This window comes from Haemaphysalis longicornis, unplaced genomic scaffold, assembly GCF_048455015.1.
Source record: "Haemaphysalis longicornis isolate Haplotype H1 unplaced genomic scaffold, Haemaphysalis longicornis Haplotype H1 scaffold_2, whole genome shotgun sequence".
In the NCBI taxonomy this organism is placed as follows: domain Eukaryota; kingdom Metazoa; phylum Arthropoda; class Arachnida; order Ixodida; family Ixodidae; genus Haemaphysalis; species Haemaphysalis longicornis.
In genome coordinates this window covers 236043512-236066981 of record NW_027526295.1, presented here as the reverse complement: position 1 = coordinate 236066981, position 23470 = coordinate 236043512, and the positions used below count along the sequence as shown (strand labels likewise).

Genomic DNA, 23470 nt, shown 5'->3' with positions numbered 1-23470 from the left:
GGAGCTTCGTTTCTTTTATTGCAAGTGTTAATCATCGCCCCATCATGCGTTGTATCAGTAGCTTCTTGACGTAGTTTGAATGAGTCAAGGATATAAGCTGCGTTCGTAGCATTTGATTCTGTCTCGGTTTTGTGGCGCAGTGGGAAGAGCATCATGTACCTCGCGTTCCGCCCACAGGGTCGTGGGATCGAAACCGGGCGCCGCTATTATTTTTTTATAGTGTAGGGGGAGGGGTGTGGACGAGAGAGGGGCATCGGAGAAGAGAGGGGGTGAGCGGCGGAGAGTGCAGCTCGCGCGGCGAGAATGGGGGAGGAGGGGCGGACGACAACAGCGCCGACGCTGCATGGACAAGGCGAGTGAATGAGATGCAGTCGCATTTAAAAGCGGAGTGCTGCGCGAGACGTGTTCCGCGGCGGCACCCCGCTACGAGATAGCGCCAGGGTATCGCGCGCCGTCATGTGTTCACCGATGGCGCGATCACTATCCCACCAATACCATATATAGAGAGTGGATGAATTAACTTTAGACGAGCTTCAGGCACTGATGGTTGGGCGCCCGCATGGTGGGGGGCCTCCTCTAGTCCGGGTAGCCCTGGCCCTCTTAACCAGGCTACACTGTCACCAGGATCACTATCCCACCAATACCATATATAGAGAGTGGATGAATTAACTTTAGACGAGCTTCAGGCACTGATGGTTGGGCGCCCGCATGGTGGGGGGCCTCCTCTAGTCCGGGTAGCCCTGGCCCTCTTAACCAGGCTACACTGACCGAGAGGTCGGAGCTGGCCGGCTGGCCCGCCCACTGCTCACACGTTGGGTGAGGATTGGGGGTAAGGGATGGGGTTTTCTGACACTACCAACAAGGTGCCAGGTTGGGGACACAGGAACAAAGCACTGCATGAGAGGAGGTCTGTCTGCAGTGCTGCTCTGGACCAGCCACTTGCTGCCTCCTGCAATGTCCCGATTAGTGTGGCAGTCACACCGCGCTCCACCCCTTTCACAGGCTTAATATGGGGCATGGACATAGTAGTGCTATGGGCGCACTTCAAATGGGTTCAAAGCAACACTACCTTTTTCGCTGGTGCAACCAACGTGGAGCAAAGGGCTGTGGGGAGAAAACAGACTCAGTGCCACGGCATGTAGGAAGCATGAGTGCATTTTTATTTCCTCTCTCCAAGAGAACCAAGCACTGAAATGCAGGAAAGGCCCCCCAACCGCCGATGGAGAGTGCTGCTGGCTTCTCCTGGTCGGCCGGACGGAAGCCCAGGTGGAAGTGCCCAGCTCAGTCAAGGATATCCCTGGGCACATGCAAAGCACCACTTGTCAGGCATAAGTGTGACATTACGCTGACATTACCCGTAATGAGTCATTTGCCTGCCACGCCTATCTGTTCTGCCTGTTGTATAACCTATTTATCTCTCTTAAAAATGGCCTTTCTTTGAGCCCCTTATCATCAGGGAAGAGAAAAGTGGCCTATACTGGAACCCTAGTTATATGAATATTTCAAGAATGCACCAGTACATCATACAACCAAGGTGCCATGTCGTACAAATGGGGCAAAACCTTCCTTAGTACATGTAGAGCAAATGTCATTCGCTCTAAATGTAATTAATTCAGTGCTATGTGAGAATACCAAATGACATTTGAGGTGAATGACATTTAACGGCAACTGAGGTTCGGAAGCTCATTCAGCAGCCAAACGAGTAGCCTCGAGAGCAGTGGCACGTCACTAGAAAAGAAAGTTCAGTTATAAACCAAAGAATACTGTTTCTCAAACTGTTAGTAAACTTATATTTTCCCCTTCATGTTGTTTTTCAAATAAAGAAAGACAAACAGGTACTAACAAAAAAGAAAATCTCATTCCCAGTGTGCGCGCTACCCTAATACGGATTTTTTTTCAGACTTGTTTCGGCTTGTAATGTCTACTGATGTCATCTAAACCGGTGATTTTCTTGTTTTTATTTTTATTTTTAAAAATAAACCTTTGCTATGTTTTAAAAAAACATCATGTATGTGCGCGCGCTACCCCAATACAGATTTTTTTCGGACTTGTTTCGGCTTGCAATGTCTACTGATGTCACCTAAACCGGTGATTTTCTCATTTTTATTTTTTAAAAATAATCCTTTGTTACGTTCAAAAAAAAAAATTATGTATGAAAACATTCTAGATGCACTTGAAATATAATTTTGCCGTTTTGCGAGCTCGCTAATCGTCACCGCTATCACTATCAAATGACATTTGTTTCGCCGTGTAGACCCGCACGGCCAGACCGAATGTCATCAACAGCTAATGTCATTCACTTTGAATGACATTAGATTTGCCGTGTGACAGGGGTATAAGAATGTATTTAGACTGAGAGTTGACCCAGTTAGCTGCATGAAAATGGCACCTCAGCAACTGAAAAGCTAGATGAGACAAGAAAGTACTATCCTGTCTCCCTTTCTGCTAGCTACAATGCAGCATTCCAGCTAGGAACTTGTTTAAACTACCATATTTACTATTATTACTGGTTTCCTTAAATAATGTGCTAACTCCTGAGTTAAATCCCAAATTTCAAAAAAAAAAAACAAAAACAAAATGAATTCTGTGTTTTGAGAACTTGCACGTCATTCTGCACTAAACCGCTAGCCGTGTGAGATGTGCATGTGAGATAAGCTTGCAACGAACAACACGGCTGAGGAAGGCAAGAGGGTGCGATTGACCACCAAAGTTGCTTGATCTCATCAAGTGCCAGTGAATTTCGTTATCAGAAAAATTTTTTTTAAATTCATGCACTTCTCTCAGATCATGACTGACAAAATAACAAGTACGCAATATGAGACGAGAAAAACAGAGGTGAAAAGAATAAATGAAACCCAAAAACAAAGGATTGTGAAGGCAACACAGGCAAACTGACCGGTAATAGAAGGGGAAGAAAAACAGAGGACAGAACTGATTTAACAACCTTCTTGATTACAAACAAACCAAATCCCGAGTTATTCGCTTCAATATTCAAAGGATTAAAATATTTGCACACTTCTAGTCGTAACCCTTTCCCCTGTTTCTCTTATTACGTCGCCTATTTGATTTGAAGTTAATGTTAAAATTGGCATCGGAGTTATCTTTATGAGGCTATCTTTCAACTAGAGCAAAGTTGCACGTTCTCCTCATGGTCCCTTTAAAAAATGCCATAGAATGTACAAACTCCAGCTGTTCATTTTCAAAAAAGCAAGGAGAGCTCAGCTGCGCACAAATTGTCAAATTTTAGCTCAATAGTCTACTTTGTCCAAGTCTCATCATTTTAAAGGGGTCCTGAAATACCTTCCGCCGATGCATGGATGTACATGTAACCAAATAAGACAATGTATTAGCAATCTCCTCCCGGAAGAATTTTGTTAAAGCGATGAGTATTAGCTGAGAAATCGTAAATCAAAAACCGCGCATTATCGTCGCGCCGCGTTTCCTCCTCCTTTCGCTGTTGACGGCGCGAGAGCCTTCCCTCCCATGATGCTGCGCGCTTCAGCGGTGACGTACTTCCGATATGGCCCTCCGCATACTGCCGTCTGCTACGGGCAAGCTTTGTTGACACCATGAATCCCACACTCCCCTCAAGGCTGGAAAAGCGAACGAAAAATCTGGCCGCATTTGTGCGGCGGCCTGGCCTTGCCCTTTCGCGGTGTGTGTTGCTGCAGGGCAGCACGTGACTTTTAATCGGCGGCGAACTCGCAGCCGCTCGGTGTGGATCGTGCGCTCGGTCCCTTTCATGCACCGCGCACTGTTTATCCAAAAAGCGCCGTATCAGATGTGGCCCCGCTGGTGCCGGGTCTTATTTTGCGGTGGTGGTACTTCCTGCCGGCGGCACGTGAAAAAGACATTTTAAACCGATACAGAACCCGTGCACAAAACGCTTCAATCATGTGACCAGTTAAGCTTGGGGCGACGTGTGGCGGAGAGCGGCAACGTTGGCAAAACATGCTCCGGCGCGGCTCTGAGCTTTCTAGTGCTGGAGCGAGCGCCATTTCTTTGACAATCTCAAACATCGGTTGCCTTGGCAACAAGGCACAAACCTCCCCAGAAGTCAGTTACGGTTGCGTGATCCCGGTTCAGCTCGGGGCCCCACCTCGCGACATGTGGCCACTGCAGGCGTACCACTCACTCCCATTGGGAAGTGTGAGATGCGTTTGGCATTACAGGAGGCGATGGTGTGTGTGTTGTGGACGCCTTTGTTTCGCGATGAAATGCGACGTTGTGCTTCTGCGGGTGGATAGTGCTTCCCATGGTCTGGATTATCTTTCTCGAGCGACGTACGACTCAACCTCGCATGGGTATGTGCAGTGTGCGTGGCTAAAAGCCATCTCGGCTTGCGCGCCAGAGTTAAGTGACTTGCTGTTCGTCCCCGCAAACCGCGCGCGAGGTGAGTGCCGAATTTACGACGGGCAGGAGGAGGCAACCTATCGTCTGTCAATCGCGGTTCAGACTTGCAACGCATGTTGTGACGTTGTGTTCGTTCGAAACGCATCTCTGGATTGTTTTGAAGTGGAATAAAATGTATCCGTCAAACCCGGGCATTCGGCTCAGGGCGTTCTCTGCGATTGCACGAAAGAAGTGCCACGGGGCTTCAACGCTTTCTTTACGGAACGTACTCAGGTAAGAGAACATCCATGTCGTGTTATGGCCGTGTTGCATTCAATACGAACGGTTAAGCGTTTGTTTACACTTGTTTCGTTTGTCGTAAAATGTCCAAGCACTCCGACACTCCGCTGGCAGATCAGCCGGCGAGCCGACGCTGAGCAGACGACTCATCTCTTTGCCGGAAGTGCGTGAAAAAGCCGCCCAATAGCAGGATGTCTAGCTCATGGCGAACATCTGGGAATCGATGATGTAGACATGTGAAGATGGCGGCGTCCAAAAACACGAAGGAAAGGGTAAGAAAAAAGCGACAAACTTTGCAACAAAAGTGTGAGCTTTCCACTGCGCGTAAAAGAGTAATACTTGGCCCAGATGATCTTGACGACCCAATCTAACGATTGCGCTACTTCATTTAGTGTGCTCAAAACGCCTTTCAGGGCCCCTTTAAGAACAGTACCAATCCCCACACTATTACACATTCCAAGTACCTTACTAGGTTTCACCATGAGTAACTGAACATCTTTTAACTTCCAGTTCCCGCTAGGCCACGCCTTCTGTCACCTATTCACCATACTGACTGCCCCAATTACATCTCAGTGTGTAAAAAGAGTTGTCAAGAAATCTGCCTCCTTAATAATAAGCAGAACATTTTTGGCGATGGTGGCAGCACCGTTTTCCGCTGATTGTAGTAATCTACAAGCTACCCAGTTCTCAAGTTCCTGGCAGCGTCAAACAGGGAAGGCTGCTAAGGGCCTCTCTTCCTGCACGGCTCCCACGTTCCCGAGGTAGCAGAGGACGTAACAGGTGTGAGGCACTTACTCGTGAGACCGGGACTTCCTAACGAGGCCGGGACCCCATGACGGTGGCAGGGCAGGCTGTAAGCGTAGCTGCTCCCGCAACTGCGCTGTGGCCAGGGCAAGGCGACGAGACTGCGTGCATCAACATCAGGCGACACACAGCCATGAGTGGGAGAGTTGTGGGTAAGCAAACACAAACACGAAAATTTGAGCTAATTCCAGCATAAATTCCACTCGGGTTCTTTCTTTATTTTACAAGCATAACAGAGTCAGTCCAAATATCAATTCTCTTCTTTATCCGTGTTGCTTTCGGTGCTGGTTAATGAGGCAGAATTTCATCAAATATATGCAGCAAATCACTATTCCATTCGTGAAGCCAAACCATACCATGTTGCTGTGAGCCGATACATGAATTTACTGCTTCCCTTCTTCACGACCATTTGAGAAGATTAAAAAAGTCACAAAACTGAATAGACATTGCTACAACTTCTCACAACATAGCCCAGGCCAACTAATAAAAGACAAAACTTGTTCAGCCCTAGCGGTGTTGCAGGGCTGAAGCGCAGAAGGGCAACAGATTGATTAAGCAAATGAGATGGCCAAACAACACTGAGAAAAGCTGTCATGGCTCTAATGGGCATTTAACACGACCCACCCTTTTTCTTCTTAGAAGACATCACCTTTCTGCAAGGCTGTAGAACAGTGAAATAATGAATAAATATAGATCTACAGAAATGAGCTAAGGAAGGAGCACCTTCTTTAGCAAAATTTGAAGGCAATAAATCAAGTGGTGATGCACCCCTATGGTTCAACAAGGCAGAACTCACCGGGCCCTAGCTTTTGTTTCGAAACAAAGCATATGAAAAATGTTTGCTTTGTCCCTAGAAAATATAATTCACCATAAAAAGTGTTCTAAACGCATTTAGCAAATGTGTTTAGGTTAATGTGGGACTTTGTGACATCTCAACTAAAAGGTGATAGTGAAGACGCTGTGAAGGTGTCTTACGTAGAGTGGCAGTACTAGAGGCAATGAGTGACTGCACAAACATGGAAGATCCTGGTGTGCACCTCAAAGGCATTGGGAATACCTTTTCCCCCGCTCCCCATTACCTGAAGCACAGAATGGATTGTTTTCCTTCCCCATGAAAAATGAAACGTGAGTACGTAAATTCATTATCATAACAACCAAGTTAAATGCTTCGGTCAGTATAAGCCGCTGAAAGGACGTTTCATTCCTTATTTTCTCACAAATGGCGGCTCACGGTAGTCCAGTGACATATTTTATACACTTTTGTTAAGCTAAACTCAAACAGGTTGTAATTCCTGGTTTCCTAATTAAAGGGGTCCCCAAATAAAATAAGTGAAGTAAATCGTAATTTTCATTTACCTGGTCTTACTGGGCACTGGTGCCATGTTAAAAAAAATAAAAAATACAAGTTTTTTTTATTCGAAAGATTTCATGTTCTATGGCCTGTATTCAATAGCGAGGCACGCATGGAGGCAACCATGTGAATGCGCCGTCACTGGTTAGGTCGGGCTACGCGAGATGGCGGTACTTGTCCGTGTCCATGCTAAGCGCATGCTATGCGTTGAACATTCCAAGCTCTAGCCCGCCAAACGCAAATTAATGTCTCGACTCAAATGTGAGTGCAATAAATAACAACTCTGTTGGCACCACCGTTTAGAATTGATTTTAAACAGAATAGATGACGCACGCCGGTGTTATTTATTTGTTCTTCGGCGTGCGGCCGCATTGGCATAAGCTGCGCCATGTTTATGGCGCTTCGGCCATGTCCGTGGCCATTTCAGTGCTGCCAAATGAAGAAATTGACAGCTAATCTTTTCAATGAATGCTGGCTATACAAGTGCCCCCAGCGCTTGTCCGGAAGCAGACGATGCTTTATTCACTGCGAAATTAATCAATTTAAGCTAGAATTTTGATTCTCGCGCCAAAACATGCGTTTGAACGACATTTGCAATGACATCATAAGAATAGGTCTTTCAGCTCAACTTGGTGTGGAGCGGAGACTTGCTTACTGTTAGTCAACCTAGATGGCGCCACCACACCGTGGCAAGCCGTTTTCTGCCCTTGGTTTGTTTATGACCGTATTTAAACCTGGCTCGTTTTTGTTGATGGAGAAAATAATCCTTTCGCAAAACATAGCACTCGCTCGACAAATATGGTCACGTAAGACACCGTCACTTGCGTCAATCGGCTAGTGTCCTCTGAGACAACTCCAAAGCTCCGCAGTGCTGTGCAGCTAAAACAAGCATAGTGCGCGCAGTACAAACAGCAGTACACATCGGTACTTCTATGTTTATGTGTGCTTTCGTAACTTCCGCTGTTTGTCCCCCCATTCTTACTGCTATAAAAAGAATGTGCCCTAAATTTAAGCGCAAATAGCTCGTTCGGCAAGCTTATACACCCTGCCTAATTTGCGTTTGCGTTTGCCGGCCTCCGCCAATCGCAGAGCTGGCTCATATGGCAGCATAGGTTCTGTTGCGGGAAATGAGCGAGTGGGTCGCATGGCCATTCCCTTTTTTCCTAACTATATAGCTTATGTGAGCGAAGTTTACATTAAAAGTGGGGTCAGCATGATTCTACCGAGGCAATCTTTTGAATGAACCAAACTTGCATTTCGTCATCATGGCCCCTCGAAGACAAAGATGCTTAAAATGCTAATCTTTCTCCCAGGCAACCTGAGTCAAAGTCAAAGTCTAAAATCCAAACTACTTTGATCGTTTCGGAATGGCGCAAACAGACGGACATTGGCTTTATAACGCGAGTGACCTAGGTTCGATTCCGACTGCAGGAAGCGTTTCCTTTTCTTGATGTGCCTTCACTTATAAAGAGGGGCATTTGAAAACGTAATCACAGAAAAAGCATTAATTTAAGACAGCAACACTGTAACAACAAAATATAAACGTATTATACGTAGGTATCTCAAAGTACAAAGTGATCAATATTTGACAGTACATGAACACTTGTGGCCATTAACACCGCTAGCGAGAAAGCATACAATTTGTGAGAAAAAGAAGTAAAAAAAAAAAAACACACAAGATAGACATAAATCGCGTTACACCAAAAATTCGTGAACAGCATTAAATAGTGTAAAGTACGAGTATCTGACAGCAAAACCTTTCGGGGTCAGTTGCTCAGCGCATCATCGGTGTCATCATCATCGTTTTGTGAAACTCGTGTAAAGTTGGCCTTCCTGCAGTGCGTTTTAGTGTGACATCGAACACCATCGGTGAGGCATAGAAAGCTTTGTTTTAAGAATAAGGAACGATATCTATTTTTTCGGATCCAGGCAGACACCATACTTGCCCATTATCGAGCACAACAAGGTTCCCTCAGTGTTGTAAGGTGTCCAACCCAGTCATTCTTACCCTAAATGTGAAACAATTATCAAGAGATGCTACACAATAACGGACACACACACCCATGGTGCTCCTGTGCTGCAAGCCCCTTGTTCTTGTGTATCAATTTGGTGTGGTTTTGTCTGGAAACTGCACAAAGCCTACTTACCCAATTTTCATGTTAGCTAGCCCTCATCATCATCACCACCACCACCAATCCTCTTGTGCTCATTGCAATATGAAAGCCTCTCCCACACGTTTTCAGCCACTCGTATTGTGAGGTTGCCATTCTTTACCCCCAAATTTTCTTAGTTCTGCCCTTCATCAAATCCTTGGTCTTGCCAATTTCCCCGGCACTACTACCCATTTAAAGAAATAATCCACCTGTTGTCCCCCACCCACATTACATGACCTGCCCAAGCCCACTTCCTTTGTTTAGTCTTAGCTAGAATCCCTCACCCACATTGCATAAAGTAACAAAGGAAGCTGGGCGAGCTGGTAAGGGTTCATGGTGAAACGAAGTGCTCCGTCCCCTTGTATTCATTCCTCCTGGTTGTTTCTGTTTCTTTGCGCTTTGTTTTCACCATGAACGCATTGAATGACCTGCCCGGTACCATTTCTTTAGCTTGATTTGAAATAGAACATCTTCTGAGTCTGTTCCCAAATCTAGGCTGGAGTTTCCTTATCTCTGAGCATTGCACCTAGCATTTTTGGGGGAGCGAATTAGGCTTTTCACCATTCCAGGGCTATCTGATCGTACATGCAGTAGGGTTTGGCCAAAGCAGCAGCAGCGTACCTGCTCGACGAAGAGCTCCTTCTGCCGGGCCAGCTGCTGGGCGTGCTCCTCCCGGTCGCGCAGCCGGGCGGTGGCCGCGCGCAGCCTCTGCTGCCGCTCGGCCTCGATGCGGGCCAGGTTGCGGCGCTGCTCGGCCTCCCGCTCCAGCCGCAGGCGCAGGGCGCTCTGACGGCGCTCCTCCAGCCACTGCTGGGCCGCCTGGCGGGCGCGGCCATTGGCAACGGCCTGGTACTCGGCCACCCGCTCACGCCACTGCTCAAGCGCCGCGTCCATCTGCCGCTGCTGCACCAGCACCTGCGCAAACCGCAGGGGAATTCGCACCCGCTAGGGGAAACCACTTCCTCCGATCCCTCGGGCTAGCTGTCCCACATGAACATGGCTACTTAACACACGTGCGGAACGGGAACACGACGTCTGAAATTGCCCCTCGCGAACTCAAACCAATACCCCCGGAAGTTAGAGCGAGAATAACAGTATCACCCATACCCAGAAATATGCATCCAGAACATCATGCCGGCAGGCGTGCCGCGCGGGCTAAGGCCTTGCATCGCATATACGGCAGTAACCACGACACCCTCTATACGGATGCAGCAGACTATCCAGCCATAAATGCCAAGGTGGCAGCGGTAGCCGACTGGAGGGGTGAGACGGTAACGTTAGCCACCATACGCTCCGGGAACAGCACGGAAGCGCAAGAGTGTGGAATAGCACTCGCTATCAGCACTCGCCCTTCAGGGAACCCAATAAATATTATATCCGACTCACAAGAGGCATGCCGAAATTATGCGCAAGGACGTATCACCCCGACCGCTTATCACATCCTGCAGCAAAACCGACTGATTCCACCAGTCCGTCTAATCTGGACACCTGGGCATGCGTGTTTCCCTGGCAATGAACGCGTTCATGCGGTAGCCCGAGGCCTCACTCTCCGGGTGCCAGTGGAAGATCAACCCAAACTAGACAAGACAGAAAGTATCCCACTCACATACACACATATACTACAACACTACAGACTCTCCCGTAGGACACTTCCTCCGCCACACGCGCAACTCACCCGTGAGGAAGCCGCTGCATGGCGCCAGCTACAAACTAACACGTTTTCTAGCCTCTCGCTCCGGCACAAATTCTACCCTACCATGTACCCAGACAGATGCCCATCCTGTGGAGGACACCCGAACCTGTACCATTCCACATGGGAATGCCCCAAACCCCCGACCCAATTGCCTATACCCAGCCCCTCACCCTCCGGATGGGAAGCCGTTCTTTCCAGCTCAGCCTTGGACGACCAGCGCGGACTGATCGACCGGGCAAGACGGATCGCAGCAGCAAATGGGGCCCTGGACTAAGGGCACCACCCTCTGAGAGCTAGATAGCCTGACTTTATAATAAAGTTTTTTACTACTACTACTTCCCATACCGGAAGGTTCACTTTGGTGAGGGTCTCGCTAACTAGTTCCGGCACTGCGACTAGCGCCACCAGTTGACAAAGTCTCATGGGAAGTCGTAAGAGAAGAGGGTCGCTCTCTGACATCGGAAAGCACATTGCGCAGACGTCCCTCCACCTCCTGTCCCTCCCGCAGCCACCGAGCTGCAATCGCACCTGCATGTGCAGCACGTGTGCTGCAAGGGCAAGGGTGCCTTGAGTGCCTGCCAGCATGTTAGTTCATTTATTGTGGCAATACCTGCTAATGTCAGGCCCTCCTTCGCAGCATCGATGCTACACGAATGAGAAAACTAGGAGCAGTCCTTAGAGAGAAATGCAGAGTATCTAGTAACTGACTCCTTGACCACTTTCGCAATGCCTCTGCCACCAGCATAACAACTGTGTACTTATTCTTTCAGGTGCCTTTGTTCAAGACAAGGAACTCCTTTGCACTCAGTGGCAGTTCTAAAAGAAGGAAATGGGGCCTGCCATTGCGCCCCCCCTTTGCACTTCCAAGAGATCAGTTTAGACCTGCTTGTGGCTGTAAAACAGTTTGGAAGGTCGCCTGGCCTGCATTGCATCATGAACCTCGCATGCAACAAGTGCATTTCAGATGTAGCCTCTCCAGCACCTGAGGGATGCATGTTCCTACATCTGAAATTGCGTTGAAAGCAATTGACACATCACCGGTTACCACCTCACTGCGGTGGGAGTAATAGGCACGACACCAGTTCCACAGGCATTTTGCTGCCCCATTGCGTGACAGGAATTCGAATTTTGCGAAAACACGAAATCCAGAGAGAAGGGCAGCGTTTGAAGAAAGCGAGCTAAAGACACCCACTTTATAGCTTCACAGGGTGGGTGGTACATGTGAATACATCACCCCAGCAAGCTGTCACTGTACATTTATATATGCGTGAATGTATGAAAACTTTTCTTAATAAAAAATTGGCACCTGTTTGCTGTCCCGCAAAACAAGCAGGTACAAAAAAATTCAAATGCATACTTCCACCCATGCACAAGTGATATGCGTGTCTTCTTCCCTCAATTTCAGCACAGTGACCAAATAGTGTATTCGAGGGGAAGAAGGTGGATTTGTGACCTGGGACATGCCATGACTTCCAACCAAAATTTAACAAGGTGGCTATGGTTAGCCATCAACGGTTTTTTTTACCAGCTCATTGGAAGTTACAACATGTACATTATGGCAGCAGGTGCGGTGGAGTCATGCATACAACAGCGCAATATGGTAAAGTGTTTGCTATACCATGCTGGTTTTGTTGTCACTGTGGCTTAATTACAGTAACATGTCACATACTGTCACATGTCGCTTGGTCACATGTCTGCCTAATGCCTAACATGTTTGCCTAACAGAAAACGATTTTTGTCCTTTTGTCTATATCAAAACCAGCTCTCCCCTGCGTGCGCACAAGAACACACACACAAAATAAGCACCTGCCTGTTAACTAAGCTGAGCCCTTCGAATACTTTCATTTTTGGAAAGAGCATACACCAAAAATGTGACAATTTTTTCCAACAGTCACCATTGGTGCCAACTGGTGCTGCCCTCTTAAGATGTTGTGCTAGAAATTAACTACTTAACTGGTCACAGTTTAATTTCTTGTGAGGCTTAAGGTTGCTCCAACTTTTGCTGAAGCAGGTTTCAGCAGTTTAGCTCGACCCTGTCTACTTTACTTGGAGATGCAAAGAAGGGAAATTAATGTTTTTCTTCTGCTCTCTCTCATCACGAGCAGTGCTGTGCACGCAGCTTAGGAGTGGATGGCATCATCTCCCTTCTTTATAAATTGTCGTGAGAAAGCCAGGTTCAGCAAAAACAAAGACAAGTGTGTGAGCGTGTATGAATGAATGTGTTTATCAAGGTGACCAAATCTGGGTACAGTCGAACCCCACCTATACGTACGTTCCTCACTATCCTGACTGTTACGTTGTGCTAGCACGGTCTCAATAAAATGTCCATGTATTACAATCACACTTACTACATCATCTTATCACAACATTCCTTCTTTATACGTTGTGATTACAAGGTAGAAATAATGTAAAAATATACGCAAAGTGATAAAAATGCGTGTAAGAAATAAAAAAAAACATGAACTGCATAGTCCCCAACGAGCACTGTTGGCGCATCACCGAAATCCCTGAAACGAGAGGGCACGGCACTGCACCTGTGAGCATCATCACCATTGTCACAGTCACAGCTGTTGCTACCCTATTCGCGCAGGAATGCTTCTAGTTACCATCGGCTGTACACATCACTGCACTGGTTGCACGTGTCCTCTGCCGAAGAGTTTAGAATGTTTCAGGCTTTGCTGTCGCCACGGACATTAATGGCATCAAGAAAATGGAAAGCTCTCTCTTGAAGGCAAACTCGACTTTCTGCGGGTAGTCGACAAGAAGCAGACACAAAAGAAGATACGTAACGCAAAAGAATTTCGACTGCCACTGCTGACTTTGAACTCTATCATAGAACCCAATTTAACTGGACGTTGCACAAAGGTACGTGAGCCACTTCGGCAATGAGGACAGCCACAACATGATCTAACAATAAAAGAAGGGCAATGTCATTCCACAGGACCAGAAGAAGTTGCAAAGTTTTATCAGAGATGTTTTTAAACCTTGAAAATGCAAAGCAAATTCAGTTTTGAGTTTGAACAATGGCTGATTTCTTATAATGTTTACCAGCATGTTTTTGCAGTACTAACAGCCTGTTTGTGTTATACGTTACCCGGCCACTGTTTTTTTTTTCCTGCAGTCCCATGAAAAATGTATAAGCAGCGTTCTACTGTACACCAATCTTCTCCGCACCTTCCGCTGTTGTGTCACTATACTTTTTTTGGCTGTCCAGTCTGATGAGCATTATGGACCTGGCCACCAAGAAAATAAACATGGCCATGAAGCTTCAGAAGACCCAGTCATTTTTATAAGAGACCGCCAGACAAACTGCAAGGTCATCCAAGATTGATGCCGGCCTCCTACTATCATTCCAAGACACAGCTGCAACATTGTTATGTTCTTAAGAGCGAGCAGCAGCAAGGGCTATGCATGAAGGCCAGATCATACAAAATGTAAAATTCCTTTAGAGTGAACAGTTTGGCCTGCCCACAAAGATAGTCTCACAACAACAGGCAGAAGAACTCCTCCCAGGTAGACATGCCAGCGAGCGCACCTGTCCCCTGCGCTCCTCAATCTGCTGGGCAGTGCGGCGTGCCTCGCTCTGCCTCTGTGCGGCCGCCTGTGCGACTCGCTGGGCGCACTGCTCATCCTTCTGCCGAAGACGCTCTTCCATCTGCCGCCGCCGGGCATCTTCCTCGGCCCAAACACGCCGCAGCCGCTGCTCCGAGGCTGCCTGCACCAGCCACAGGGGGAGGAAGGGGGCGCTCAAGCTGACACACGCTACACGCAACTCCATCACCACCTACCCACACCGCACAAACAAAAAATTAAAACTACCCAGGAGCCCCTTTATGACAAAAGGATTCTTCTCTTCTGAAGAATGGTGGAACCCAGCCTTGAAGACGCGTACATGAAGAGAGAGCAGGACAAGACACACAAGCAACAGTTTAACCGTTCTTCAAAGTATGTACCAACAGGCCCAGCATCAAACTCTTCTCTACTGAGTAAATATCAGCCACATACTGGCACAGCCCATCTTCGTTAATTACACGTGACCAATACCGCAAAGGTTTTGGATGGATCGGGCAAAAGTGAGATGGGGCACACCTTTCTTGCTAAAATCTGCAAGATGTCCCCCGCCTCTCTTTCAGTGTCCTACTTCAGAAACCTTTTAGGTTCATGTGTAACATGTTTATTATTTATTATGTTCAATAAGAAGTCGTTAGTCTTTAACCAGCACAATAGAACAGACCAAACTTTTCTAGGGCACCTAGAGTCCTTGAGCACACACCCGACATCGTGTATGCAAGTTTTGTTTTTATACTTCAACTAAACCAGAAAAACAGTCCCCACAGCCTGGCCTTAACCACTGGCCTGGTGCATGGCAGCTGCTGAATATGCCACCACTACACGCAAGAAACTCAAACTGAAATCAAAAACAGATAGCTTTAAGTCAATCATCCAGTTGGAGTAGGTTACGAAATCAAATGAATTAACGTCAAATTATCAAAAAACAGCTGTCCTAAACAGCTGAGGGTGCTCATGCTGCGTTTCAGGGCAAAGAAATGCATGATTGATTGATTTGTGGGGTTTAACGCGCCGACGCAACGCAGGCGATGAGGCGCGCCGTAGTGGAGGGCTCCGGATTAATTTTGACCACCTGGGGATCTTCAACGTGCGTCGAAATCTCGTACACACGGGCGTTTTTGCTTTTCGCCTCCATCAGAAAAGCGGCCGCCACGGCCGAGAATCGAACCCGCGACCTCACGCTCACCAGCGCAACGCCTTAGCCACTGAGCCACCGCGGCGGGTGCGAAGAAATGCACGACCAGATAGCATGAAAGTTCTATGCAGACAACGTACCACACCACAGCTTGCAGCACAGCACTCTCATGCAGGCAATCACTCTAATTACAGCACGATCTTTAAGCTAACTCTGTGGCCGAGCTCATTCATGTACATGTGTAATTCTAATAGCCGTAATTTCATGCAGGGGACTTACAGAAGTCTTGCGAGATGTGTTCTGTCTCTCATCAGCCGCGGAGAGAGCTTCGCTGTCCAGGAGCTCGCAACTGCTGCTGGACGTCAGAGCCTGCCGGCTTCTCCAGCGCTGCAAAAAGGAACAGCTGAGCACCACACACAAGAAAGAATGTGCTCGCTGTGCAAGCACAGAATGCCAAGACCATCACCAATGCCTGTGGTTCAGTTTTTATTGCAACACATACACCTCGCAGCAGAAACTTTACATGAGTCCTTGTTTTTTCCCCCCAGGATATCCTATAGTGAATTTGCACACCTTCAAATGTGGTACTATTCCATATGTCTAATCGTGTGTTTTCATGACGTCTACAATGACATCACAAGAACATGTCTTCAAGCTAAACCTAGTGTGCTGCGGAGCCTTGTTTACAGTAAGTCAACCTAGATGGCGCCACCATGCCGCGGCAGCTCGTTTTCTCTCTTTGCTTTGTATTTGACCATATTTGTACCTGGCTTGGTTTTCTTATGGTAGAAAAAAATCGTTTCGTGAAACATGGTGTTCACTCGACAAATATGGTCCCGTAAATATGGTCAAGCTTACGCCAATAGGTGACCAGTAAAAAGCGCAAAGGCTCATAGGTACGTCGTCTGCTACCGCCACTTCCGGTTCGATATCTCTCCTGCCCTCCCATACGCCTGCATGCGCCGGCAGCTGTCAGGCGCGTGTGTGCGTGTTCTTTATTTGTCACAGGGTGCTTACCTGTCAGATAAACCCCTAGTAGGGTCAATCATTGTTATTTATGGAATTCCCGATGCATGAGCTTTTTTTTTCCCCGGTGGAAACAGATACACAACAAGCACACAGCCCCGTGAAAGCCGACTGTGTACAGGAGGCCAGGAGAGCTGCCGAACCGGAAGTGGCGGCTCTCCGCGGGAGAAAACAATGCATCCATGAGCCTTCGCGCTTTTTACCGGTCACCTATCGGCCAGTGTTGTCCGAGACAACCCCAAAGCGCCGCAGCGCTGTGCATCTAAAACAGCATATAGTGCACGCAGTACAAACAGCAGTACAGATCGGTACTTCTATGCTTACAGGAGGTACCTTCGTAACTTCCACTGCTTACACCACCATTCTTACTGCTATAAAAAGAATGTGACCTAAATTTAAGCATAAATAACTCGTTCGGCAAGCTTATACACCCTGCCTAATGTGCGTTTTCTTTTGCCAGTCTCAGCCAATCGCAGAGCTGGCACATATGACATCACAGGTTCTGTTGTGGAAAATTAGCTACTGGGTCGCATGGCCATTCCCTTTTTTCCTAATTATATAGCTTATTTGAGCAAAGTTCACATTAAAAGTGGCGTCAGTATGATTCTTACGAGGCAATCTTTCGAATGAACCAAACTTGGATTTTGTTCGCATGGTCCCTCTCATTGGTCGCTCGTTCGCGCCAATGTCGAGCTTGATCGTGTTGTGGTGATGTCATACATGTACATACACAGACAGTTCTTGTATTCCATTCCGTTATCCCGATCAGTTCTAAAGGTTTTTTACCATACAAAAAGCATCAAAGGGTTGCACAGTACAGCACAGGGAGTTCTTTTAGAGTGCATCGTGCATTCCATTTCCCCCTCCCTCCCTCCTTGCTTTCCGGAAAACTCCTACGAGCCCTGTGTTTATCAACTACTAGACAAGTACAACGTAACAGATAGTACGAGAAGAGAGTTTTGGGGCCGTGCGTGACTGTCTCTTTGTTCGACTGTGCATATGATTGCACAAAACAATTATTCCACCCTTGCTTTTTCTCCTGATGGCCTAGAGCCCTTTTTCCTTCCATAAAGGCTGGTCGTTAATTTTTTACGTGGTCAGTGCTGCCGATTGCAATATGTGGAGGGTTTGGTTGCTGGACGCGGCCCCACCCCCCCTTCCCCCCAAGCCTACCTTGTGTCTTGTTTAAGTAGATGGGAGGATTCTACTCTGTATAGAGACATACCAAATTTGCAAAATCCACACATCAGTATTTCATCCTCTGAAAGTACAATTGCCTTTTTACATATACAAAGCGCGAGTTTAAAACCAAACAAATCGTGCCTATGACAAACGATGCATTGACGTTTTGATATGGCAGTACAGTTCAACCGAAAAGTTTTGTTTTGGATTCGCGAATACGATTTGCAAAACATGCCACTTAGAAGGCAGAAAAAAAAGAAAAGGCAACACTCTGCCAGAATTTGAATCCGCGACTTTGATTGAGCAGGCCCGAGGCTTTATTCTACCGTGCCACAAAATAACTGGAGATTGTGCGGAAATAACCTGTATAGCAGTGCAATGAGACCTTTTCTGTCACATCAATCTGATTTTAAGAATTCCTGGCTGGTTAACTGAAAATTTCTTGAATAACAGTTGTGCAGTGAGGTTCCATAAAGCCCCCACCATAGCTGACCTCCAGCAACAGCACTGTTTTGGCTGCGACTGCGATTTCACCCTGCGGGAATAGTGCTCGCTGTGCTTTTCTTTTATGCTAAAAACTTTGGCAGATGTTGATTCCTTATTACCTAATAAACCTTCCGTAACTCCTCTTCTGCTCTTAAATAAGCTGATATTTTCTACAAGCATTGCTGATTGCACACGAATATGCAGTTTGCAACACCGAGAAATGAATTGTCGAAAAAATGAATGCCCCAAGCATTGTAATCCGAAATGCGCATCGCATTAGCGCTAGTGCTGAGTTGTACGGTCTTCATGGATCTTACTATGTTTATTACAGTCTAGGAACTAACAGAATAGAGCCGCACTCATGTGGCACGAATGTTGCCGGGCACAGTATTCACTTCTTGATAAATTCACGACGACTGTTCGGCCGATCGGAATTCAGCGTTTACGGTCAGCGAGCCAGCCACACCATGCAAACTTTCGATCAGCTGACATGTTCGTGTCACTGTTGTGTTACAAGGCGGCCTGCCAACTTGGAAGTTGGCATTACCATCAAGTCGTCGTGTCGGACTAGCTAACGCGCCTTAACGGGAAGCGTGGTAATAGAGTAAAAAGGATGAATATAGACAAACATGATAGCATTAGGCGTGCTGCAGGAAGCGCTAATTAAACAAAGGCGCTGCCGCGACCCGTCGACGATGAGCAGATGACACTTCTCTTTGCCGGAAACGAGAGAAAAAGTAATCCAATAGCAGGATCTCTGCTCCATGACGCACATGGGAGAATCGATGACGTATGTGGGAAGATGGTGGGGCCCAAAAACACGCAGGAGAGGGTGGGAACGCAACAACAAACTTAGCAACGAAAGTGTGAGCTTTCCGCTGCACGTAAAAATGTTATACCTGGCACAGATGATGCTGACCACCCAAACTAACGATTGCGCTAGTTCATTTGGTGTGCTCAAAACGCCTTTCAGGACCCCTTCAAAATCCTCGCCTTGTACTTACACACCCACCAATCTTTGCGGATTGCGTAAACACTGCTGAAATTCAGTTATCAGTGCAAGGGGGGAAGAGCGAGTCATGGACCTCGCATCGCCACCTAGCATTATGTCTGTGCCCCTCGTGAGAAGTACTTCATCTGAACACAGTGGTTTAACATGATGACTACAAGAAGTGTTGACATGAGGTGCACGTTTTTTGCGGACCGCAAGGTGAAATCCTTATGTCCTGGTCTTTTTAGTGCTTTACTTTGATGAAGACAACAGCGGCCATGACTTTTTGTTATTTATCTCGTTGGCCGTTCTGTTGTGCTATAAAGACAATGTTGATGAAGGCATACGAAGACATGCAACAATAAATCAAATTTTACCTCCGTGTTCTGGGCTATAAGTTATGGATGGGGTTCACATCGAGCGTGGTATATGCAGGCTACGTTGACTTCCAATGCCTAAGCTACCGGCGCTCATCAAGGTGCTTTGTAATAACAGCCCTTACTTCCCAAAATAATCGAAAGTATCAAAGAAAGAGAGAGAACTTGGCCCTAAATTAGTGTCAACTTCTCCCATAGGAATCGCCCCCACCCCTCCAGGCACACACCTAGACTAGAAATAGTTTGATACACGTTCTGTAGCACAGATTCATTTCACGGCAACCTCACACGCACTTTGGGACAGGACAGGCTTTCTTAAGCACACCATCAGACAGCAAAGAAAACAAAAGGGATACTTGCCGAAAGAAATAAACCAAAACTGAGAGGCCCCACGGCTCCCTAACACGGGCTGCACAGAACAAAAACGTCAAGCCATGAACATGCAGCAGAGAAGACAAAACGCAAGGGGTCCATTCTCTCTCCATCACCACTCAAGTAAGAATACTACCTGGCATATACACACAAGCACGGGCCCTATACTTGGATTCTACGTCACTGCAAGAGCATTCAACTTTTTTTACAAAAGCAAGGAAAAAGAAAAAACCTAAGCAAATCTAAAAGAATTGCACTTCTTAAAAAAAAAGAAGCCAAAGAGAGCAAATAACATAAAAGGGAGTCTCGAACACTTCAAAGCAAATGTGGCACAGTCGCAAGAAAAGCATGCATCTTGACTGGCATGCTACTGAATCGCATGCCTGTCCCTCGCAGGCACGTCAAGATCACGGTGCAGCCAATAGCATGGAGCTTGGTTCCCCCAATCACACCACGAGTGTCCTTCGTTCCGTGGCACCTGGCAAGAGCAGCTCACCCTGTCGCGAGAAGACTGCAAGGCACGTTGTTCTTTCTCCTGATCCCAGGCACGGTGTGCCCGGCGTCGTTGCTCAGCCTCTTCTTCGTCCCGTTGCCGCCGCTGAAGCATCAGCTGCAGGAGCTTCACATCCTGCAATCCCCTCTCCTTCAATCAGGCTCCAACAAGTACCACAGGAGCAGTGCCAATTGGTCTCATTTATTTACCTGTCCAGAGTAGTTTCGAGCAGTTCCTTAGCAGCCTAAAGCTGCTCTAGTAATAGAAATTCTATGGGCAAATAAAATATGGAGCTGCTGATTTGGAACAGTTCTGAGCAGGGCATATGACAAATAAAAGAGGCCTAATGTTTGAATTAGACCTAAGCGCCTGCAATTTCGCCACCAATCAGCTACTTAACTCAAGCTGATGGGGAAACTAGCGGACGGTAGTGCATGGTCAACCTAATCAGCAACTTGTAGCAATAAACAGGCTACATTGAAAGGTTCTGGGAGGTAACCTCCAATGTGCAGTGAGCTGCTCATAAACTTTCCTCAGCTTGTTTTCACTCATTCCTTTTGAAAACATATAACAAGTAAACAAAAGCACTAGACAGAAAGGACAATGGACTAGAAGTTTATCCTTTTTTGTGCACCTCTGAAGTGCTTCTTCTCTGTCTCATCCTCTAAAGCACAGGTTAACCATCGGACAATCGTAACTACCTGTTCACCCACACCGATGTACCAGCAATAATTCTGAAAACACCTCAGCTGAGTGAAAATGGTGGCCATCCAAGGAGGCCAGTGGCAAGCCTTACTTTGGCTGGCAGGTTGGGCTGGTCGACCCAGGCCAGCAGTGAGGAGGGCACAGGAACCAGTTGGGGTGGATGCCGAAACGGGGATGTGGGTGTCGACTTGCTGGCAGGCCTGCTTTCGGCTGCACTCGAGCCCAGCGTACTGCCTTCGTCCGAGTCCCCCCGGGCTGAAGAGCTGGGCTCACGTGTTGTGCTTGTCGAGTCATCCACACTGCCATCATCCTCATCTGCAAGAGACCGTGCATACTGGTAGAACTGACATGTGGAATTTGTCAAATGTTTCACAAGTTACTCTCGCACATTTGACAGGCCTTTTCAAGACAACCCATTATACGACAGGGCCCTCCGTCAAAAAACCTCGGATTTAGCCAGAACCTATCGTGTCTTAGTTGAAATTCACTTGCTCCGATCTAAGTTTTGATGTCCTTTGGTGGACTTTATTGCTCACTCAAAACCAACCAGCAAATCTCTCCACTAGTGTGTGACTCAAGACAATGGATTGTACTTGGTGAGCTAGGTCCAAGATGAGTTGCAATCACCAGGAGGCCATCACCACCTTACAATCGCGTTGCTTCCCAGCAGAAGTAACCCGAGACGCCTGCCTTCGAGTTTAAATTGTGCCACATCGTCTTTCTTGGGTGCCTGTTACGACGAAGGGGAACGTTCTCACATTACGACTGCCCACGTTATACTTATACTCTGGAGGATACGTTTGAGCGTTCACCTGACGACATGAGCACCCCGAGCGGCCTGGTGCCACTCCTGCTCTGCACAGCGCGGCTTCTGGGCGACAGCGACAGCGACCGGCGACGGCGCAGCCGGTCCAGGCGGATCAGGGACTCCCGCTCGCGTCGGCACCGGGAGAGCTTGGCGGTGCGGTCGCGCTCCGCCAAGTCGAATAGCCGCCGAGCCTCGTCCGGCGGCGTGTTCGGAGGCAGCTCCTCCAGGAACTCCTCGAACAGTCTCGGCAACAGCTCGACCGGCTGCAACAAGGGGCCGGATTTCGTCCGGGAACGTACACTAGGATCTGCACTGGAGAGCCTCACCTTGACGCCTTGATTGGCGCATGCTTCCAGCGATCGCGGGCTGGTGAGCACATAGGGACAGTCGGACGCGTCAGTTTTGTCGAAGTTGTACAAGTTGAGGTTCAAGTCGTGGGGGCTGAGGGAGTCGCTGAGCGACTGCGCAAGGAGATCGCACTTCCATTCGCCTCCCTCTGTCGTCATAGCGTCAAGCCGACGGCGCACTGCACACTGCAGACGTGCATGGCGCGAGTGTCAGAAAAGCGAGCCAGCAAGGCTAGTGGGTTCGCCCAGACGAGTGCTCTTGCCCGCAGCGCTCGTTCCTGGCCGTTCCAGCGCAAGCAAGGCTCATCGGACATCGTCCCATTTCTCTCAGCTGAAAGGAAGCCGAAGAAGCCGCAAACCCCGCTAACTTGACATGCGCCACGAAGCGGCGAACTCTCTGGATCGAAATATTTGATGATGATGTTGAAATATTCATTATTCATAGTCGTTCCTTTTATTCCACACTTTTCGTTGTCGCTCTTGCTCATAAAAACGCCACAGAGAGCAATACTTGCGCCGAAAGTGTTGTAATGCGGTAGCGAATTTTCGTTTTCAGTTTCTCTGTGGTGCCGGAAGTCCCTGTCTGCTACGAATGTGCATAACGAAACTAGACAAGTGCAAAAAGCTCGCTTCGCGCTCTGCAGAGACTGCAAGTCCGCAATTTTATATAGAACTTACAGTCTGGGCACTTAAAAAGAAGTGCCACTGTGGCACGTGAATTAAGGGCGGCCAGGTTTAGATAAAAGGTAAAAATTGAGGACTCACCACGGACCAACGCCACGGACTTCCCAAGAAGCAGTCCGGCATTCGATTTTCCCGTGTATCCCTATGGCTTCGGGGAATCCAAAAATACTAGCGGACTGGTTTGCATGCAAAAGTAGTAGCGATTCGAAAAGTTGGGTAGGTCCCAGTGTACATCCCCCCTGGCATCGCATTTCTTTTCTACATTTTTACTTTTTACTACGCATTTCTTTGTTACATCATCGTAACTGCAAAGGCGGCGGGAAAAAGTACATTGTAAAAAAAAAAAAAAACAAAAAAACCTCAGAATCTTATCAAGGCAAAACTCTGACACCATTTTCAACAAGCAGCCTCCTAAATTCACGTTTGAAGCTCTTAAAAAGCCTGCTTAAATGTAAAACTTGTCTATTTGGCAATGCAAGTGTCTGCAAGTGTAATGGCTGCAGGCTGTAATTTGTTTTTTCCGACAGAAGCCTCCACATTGAAAGCGCTAAAGCCGCCCAGCAGTTACCATCCTAGTTTTTGTATCCACCACAAAATCTTCAATTAATATTACTCTGAATGCTTTTCTCACATGGTACATTTATTGAAAAGTGACTACGCT

At 47.4% G+C, this 23470-nt stretch overlaps 1 protein-coding gene across 2 annotated transcripts; it reads right to left on the bottom strand.

Moving 5' to 3' along the window:
• Nucleotides 1-1139: 1139 nt before the first annotated feature.
• LOC144170167 (uncharacterized) lies at nucleotides 1140-22535 on the bottom strand. Of its 2 annotated transcripts, none has more exons than XM_077699775.1 (9): nucleotides 22105-22535; nucleotides 21783-22041; nucleotides 21062-21285; nucleotides 20269-20400; nucleotides 15618-15725; nucleotides 14169-14348; nucleotides 9562-9843; nucleotides 5428-5537; nucleotides 1140-1297 (listed from the first exon to the last, which is right to left on the bottom strand). In XM_077699775.1, the coding sequence occupies exons 1-9, from the start codon at nucleotides 22282-22284 to the stop codon at nucleotides 1282-1284; spliced, it is 1491 nt and encodes a 496-aa protein (XP_077555901.1). In that variant the 5' UTR covers nucleotides 22285-22535; the 3' UTR covers nucleotides 1140-1281. The 2 variants fall into 2 exon arrangements, with proteins under 2 accessions (XP_077555901.1, XP_077555900.1); XM_077699774.1 differs by having other exon boundaries at nucleotides 9562-9855; nucleotides 22105-22534.
• Between the last annotated feature and the right edge of the window lie 935 nt (nucleotides 22536-23470).